General features: G+C 33.8%; 1 protein-coding gene across 2 annotated transcripts in view; it reads left to right on the top strand.

Annotated features, from left to right (window-relative positions):
- Positions 1-263: 263 nt before the first annotated feature.
- PI15 (peptidase inhibitor 15) overlaps positions 264-6000 on the top strand; it is a 47526-nt gene continuing 41789 nt past the window's right edge. Inside the window, exons 1-2 of one of the 2 annotated variants that reach the window (XM_012541253.2) lie at positions 264-485; positions 1076-1388. In XM_012541253.2, coding sequence (XP_012396707.1) covers positions 1116-1388 — 273 coding nt within the window. In that variant the 5' untranslated portion in view covers positions 264-485; positions 1076-1115. The remainder of the gene's footprint in view (positions 486-1075; positions 1389-6000) is intronic. The other variant, XM_031946243.1, reaches the window with a different exon arrangement.

Here is a 6000-nt window from a genome sequence, read left to right as displayed (position 1 = left end):
CCCCTCAAGAACTACCCCCTTTCAAGAGCCATTCTCCCTCTCCCCTCCTTCCCTCCCCCCCTTCCCCCATGGGAACCAGTATCAAATGAGCTAGTCACAGAAAAGGTGAGAAGCTGGGTCAGAAAAGGGGATCGTCTTGTAAAGTCTGCACTTTGCAAGCTGTGGGTGTGACTCCATTTCCTCACCACCCACATGAAAAAGGTCGCCACCCAATCAGTGTGTTTTCTTTCCAAAAGCCCCTCCTCTTTCATTTTGGCTCGGGAGAGACCCTTCGAAAGCCTGCCCTTTCTGTACTATGCAGCCTGTGACATATAAAAGCTGTAGCAGCTCCTGGGACCAGTCGCGTCAAAACTAGCAAGAGTTTTTGCTCTTAGACGGTTTGTAATAAGACACACTCCTCCTTACAAGGTTTTATGCCACAACATAGCAAAGAACTTTTTTAAAAAATTGGAAGAACAGTATATTCATTTTGGCATTGTTCAGAGGTAAGCCATTTAGCTGAATGACTCTGTTTTGCATGCATTTATACTAAAATAGTTCACATTTATTTTTCTTGAATGAAACTGAGATAGAATTATAACTTTTGTATTTATTTTGTCACTCTGTGCATGTGTCTGTGACACAACATCCATACATTTGCTGCAGGTAGCAGAAGCTATTTCCTGAGATGTGTTTCTTCTCAGTAACTGAATGAGATTTAATTCTTTACAAATTGCCCATTTACAATCAAGTGTCCACTTTGGCAGTTGGTATCTTGTAGTATGTATATGTTCAGGCATTGTGGACAAATAATTTGCAAGACATCTGAGAGCCAAAGGTTCGTGATATGCTGTTTTATTCATCTCTATCTCTGGAGAGTTTATCTTAGATTACTTCTTTATCCATCAAAGCAACATTGGCAGTAATTATATGCTTTCTCATAACATTTTTTAAAAAAGTCTTTTGGATTACAAAATATAATCAAGTTAAGGGAGGCTCTCAGGGGAGACATTTGTGTGCTAAATCATGTGTTCTGGAAGTTTTCTTTATTTGCCCTCTCATAGATTGATCCTAACTCTGCCTTCCTGTTTCAAAGCAGAGTAAACGCTGTGGCTTCTCCCCTCCTCCATCCCAAGATGATAGCAATCTCTGTTGTTAGTGGTGTGCTCTTGTTCTCCCTTCTCTGTGAAACAAGTGCAATCATCTTACTCAACGCCACTGACTCATCCTTGCCAACCAATAACTTCACTGATATTGAAGCTGCTCTAAAAGCACATCTGGACTCAGCAGATCTCCCCAAAGCCAGGAGGAAGCGCTACATCTCTCAGAATGACATGATTGCCATCCTCGATTATCATAACCAAGTTCGGGGCAAGGTGTTTCCACCTGCTGCCAACATGGAATACATGGTAAGAGGATTTTTTTTCCCATGGGTGTAGAAGGAGCTTCTTAGTCAAGATGCCTACTCTAGGATAACCAAAATATCAATTCAAGGTGGTATTTTTAAGTGGGGAGGAGAGATGTATTTACAAATTGGTTCTTAGCTGATAATGACTCCATAAAAGTAAGAGGGTAGACATTGCTGGGGAACTCTGTAACTGTTGATAATTATTGATAATGCCTCAGAAGATGAAGGAATAGAAGATTTTTGGTAAGCTTCTTGAACTTTTTCAAAGAAAGAGTTATAAAAAATCCAGAGTTGTCACATGAAACACTTGCACATTTTGTTTTCATGATAATGATTTTATTTCTCTCTCAGTTACAGTTTCCTTAATAATAATATGTTTCAGTAGACTCCAGTGTACTTGTCTTACCTTTCTGGGTTAAAACTCTTTCTGGAAATACTATTGCTCTGCTAAGAGATTATGCTCTGTTATTTCCTCATTATGGCTTAATGCTTTGTCAATCAGATAATCGCTCAGTGAAGGAACTGAGGGATTTTTCCAACCTGCAGTAAATAAAATACGTTAATTATGTGTAAATGGTTTTACCTAGCAAGTAAAATATTCAAGTTGTTTTTAAAAAGATAATCACATTTCTTTTTTGGTTTTGAATGAATAATGCTTCAAGATGATGTGTAACATAATCCTAAATGAGAGCAGCAGGGAGACAGCTTTTGGGTTTTGAAGACCATCACCTTGGTGTCCAGAAGTAAGTGTCAGGAATAATAATATTAATAGCACAGGGAAATCTTTCAGACCTGTTCTGAAAACAGGTTCTATTCAAATAAATTTTACTTGATCAGCTGGAAAGATCAGGGAGGGAAAAATGTCACCTTTCAAATGCAAAGGATTTCTCTGTTAATTTAAGTTTCTCAAGGTTGTTTAAGTTTCTGTCCAGATAAACTCTTCTATGACTTCTAAGAAAGGATAATTTATGGTCATATCAGTTTCAGTTACTGTCTTTTAAAAAATTAATAGGAAAGATATCAAAATGAGAATCCCTTTAACTCAGCACATATCTATAGAAATAAGATGCTTCTTTGAGGGAATGACAAATAAACTCATTTAATTATTCTATTTATCTTTTTTCTTTTAAGGATTAAGTGATTAGAATGTGTTAGGGCTATAGTTGAGCTTCATTGACTTCAAAACAAGTCTAATATAATCATTTTGAAGATGAAGAAATAAAGAGCTGGAGAGGTTAAGTGACTTGTCTAAAGTCATACAGTTAAAAGAAAAGCCAATTTGAAGGCAGCTTATTTAATGCCAAATCTAGCACTCTTTCACTAAACTATCCCACTTTTTCCTTTCTCTAAAGAGCTTGCCAACAACTTCAACTTGAATGAAGAATAGAAATTCTTGAGAACAGGTTAAACTGGAGAAATTATACATTCTACAAAATATTTTAGTATCAGACTAATTGTATTTAATCATATTTTACATACATTGCCTAATTATATTTCTCTACAATAACTTTGTGAAGTACATAATTATGTTATTTTATTTCAGTTTTCCAGATGGAGAACCTGATGCTCAAGCTGATTAACTAATTTGCCCAAGTTCCCACAGTAATAAAATATGCTATTTGAACTCAATACATATGAGTGTCAATTCAGTATCCTTTCTAATATATCACGATCCTCCTGATTTTGTTTTAAGATAATGAAAGAACAATCTAATTCTTATTACTATAAGATTTAGTGAAATATCAATTACTTGTATTGTTCTTTTAAAAATTATTGTTGTTGTTGTTCTCCATGAAAGGAAATCAAGAAAATAAGTTAATGGCCTTGAGGACACTATTTTAGATGAAAGATTTAGAAACTAAAAGATTTTAGAATTTTTCAGAGAAAGACCATATATAGTTGACTTCACTTTTCCCTTTCTGGCCCAGGATAAGGAATATCCCTGAATTTAGAGACCATCTTTCCTTTTTCATTTCATGAATATCAGCATCAATGGATTGCCCTATTGTTTCACTCACCATATAAGCAACTTCCCAGACCAAAACATCTTTTCCAAACTATATTTCTCTATACACTTTCCCTCCCAATTAGAATGTAAGTTCTTTGAGGGCAAGGACTGTTTGCATTTTCAGCTTGGAACATAGTAGGCATTACATAGATGCTTTTCACACATTTATTTTTAATTTATGAGATTTTAGAAATCATTCAAATATTATGACATGGATTTTCAGTCTCTCTTGGCATGATCAGATTTTGAAGCAATAGGCCTTGTTTTAAAATTTCTTTACTGAATATGCATAATTTATTTAAGCACAAAACTTCTATTTTACACCCTATATAAAAACATGATGTCTGAAAAACTGATCTAAAAAGTCACTACTTTTAAGGAGCTATAAAGTCATATACTATAAATTAAAAGGAATGTAATTTGATAATATCTAGGGCATCTTTGTAAAATAATGCAACAAATTGCACTGCCTAAGTACAAAAAGGCTGGCATTAATACCACTTGTAGATAATCAGGTTGCTGATGCCTACAAACTTACTTTTTCAAAGCTTGTAGATAAAATCATCAAATAAGAGATATAAAGGCTATAGGCTGAGAATAGCCTTAGATGCTCTATTATAACTTTTCTGTTTTATAGATGAGAGAATTGAGAAAAATAGAGATTGTCACAAAAAAGCAAGTGACAGAGCTTCAAATGTAAAAAGAGACAGGATTCAAATATAGATGTTTTAATTCCAAAATTTCACATTCTTTTTACTATTCTACATTGCTTCTCAATTAAAGGATGCCTTGGAATATTGATTTCCACTTGATATTTCCCACTATTTATTCTTGGGTTGGGAAAAGAAGGAAATGGTGTGAATAAATTGACTTTATATAATCCTTTTATATTTCTCAGAGCTCCAACCACAATGCTAGGTATACATAAAAGCTCACCACATTCTTGTTGTTCCATATTTTCTGCTAAACCTAAACAAATCTAGTATAGGCTGGAATAAGTAGGGATTGGATCTATCATTTCAATTATATAGGGAACACAAACATAAGGAACTTCTCTAGAAAAGAACCTTACCTGAAAAGAGTTTCTCAGAGGACAAGAGTGAATTACCCAGAATCACCGTCAATATGTTCTAGAAGGGGAACTTTAACAAAGTCTTAAAGGCTCCAGGCTTACCTTTTAACATGTTATGCCATATAGTTGAGGTGATATTGTGAAGTAATACAACAGCAGTCAAGAAGACCACATGGAAGTTCATGTAAAGTTATAAAGCTTTAGTAAATTGACTCAATTAAATCAGAACACTGCCTGTTCCATTGTATGTTTTGTAGATTTTGACTTTGTTAATGCAAATCCAAAGTCTACAAAAGGTATAAAAGAATAATCTGTCTGTGGTAGTTTTTGAGGACCAATTTCTTAATGGATATTGATTATCTCTAGCAATGCTGCCTTCTAATTCAAGGCTCAGTTTAAGATTCCAGATTTTATTTCAACTTGTTAAAAATTATAGCATGCTATGTGATATTCTGATGTGTTTCTAAACACTCCAAGAGTTTATAATAAAGTTTGGCTCAATTGGCTCAATATAAATATTTATTGAATGATTCATTGACCCTTTTCACAGCTTCTCTCTACAAGAAGGATTAGGTTCTTTTTAGTTAAGAATTTAATCTAAAACCAACAAGATAAGTTGAATTAGTTTGAGATCAAATATTAAAAACTTTATTCACTATCCTCTGAAGCTTTTATTATTATTATTCATAGAAGGCATTAAGTAGCTTAGAAGAATATATATATACATATATATATATATATATATATATAACACACCCCATTTCTTTCTAATGATGTAAATCAGCCTTGAATAAATAAAAGCTGCTATATGTTAAAATAAAAGGAGAGTATTTCACAAATTGAGACTAAGGCTATTTATCATAGTGTAAATATACTCTACAAATAGTACCTTTAAAAGCATGACAGTAGGAATTTTTTTTTTTTCCATTTAGCATCAAGGTACTGGTGAATTCTACTATTTTTTAGTTTGATGCCCAAAGAGCCTGAGACATATAGACTATAATATATAATGGAGAAATAGGTCCAGATTTTAATTTATTTTGGGTCTTTTAAAGATATTTAGATCTAGTAAAGCTATAGAAATTCATTCTTAGCAAGTTTTTTTTTTTTTTTTTTAGAAATAATTGAGTTTCTACATCCCATGAAGAGGCAAAGGAAACCTATCAAATCTGAGGGAATTTAGAGAGGGGGAGAAACATTGTGTGAATCTTACTCTTATCAGAGTTGGCTCAAAGAGAAAATAATTGACATATTTATTTTACAGAGAATCTTCTCTCACCTCATTAAAAAGGGGAAGAGGAAAAGGGAAAAGGAAAAGAATAATAAGGGAAGAGTATAAGAAAGGGGAAGAGATTCAAAAGGGGGAGGAGGGATCCTAAAGAGGCTGAGTGGTGGGACACAAGTGGGGCCCATAAGTTAAAAACTGGGGAAGAAGGTTAGAAGGGGCAAGAAAAAGAAAAGCATAATCTGGGGATAATAAGATGGCAGGAAATACGGAATTAATCATTTTAACCGTAAATGTGAATGGGATGA

The sequence above is a fragment of the Sarcophilus harrisii genome, chromosome 1 (assembly GCF_902635505.1).
Source record: "Sarcophilus harrisii chromosome 1, mSarHar1.11, whole genome shotgun sequence".
NCBI lineage: Eukaryota > Metazoa > Chordata > Mammalia > Dasyuromorphia > Dasyuridae > Sarcophilus > Sarcophilus harrisii.
Note: the sequence above shows the minus strand (reverse complement) of the source record. Positions and strands in the feature narration are given on the sequence as shown.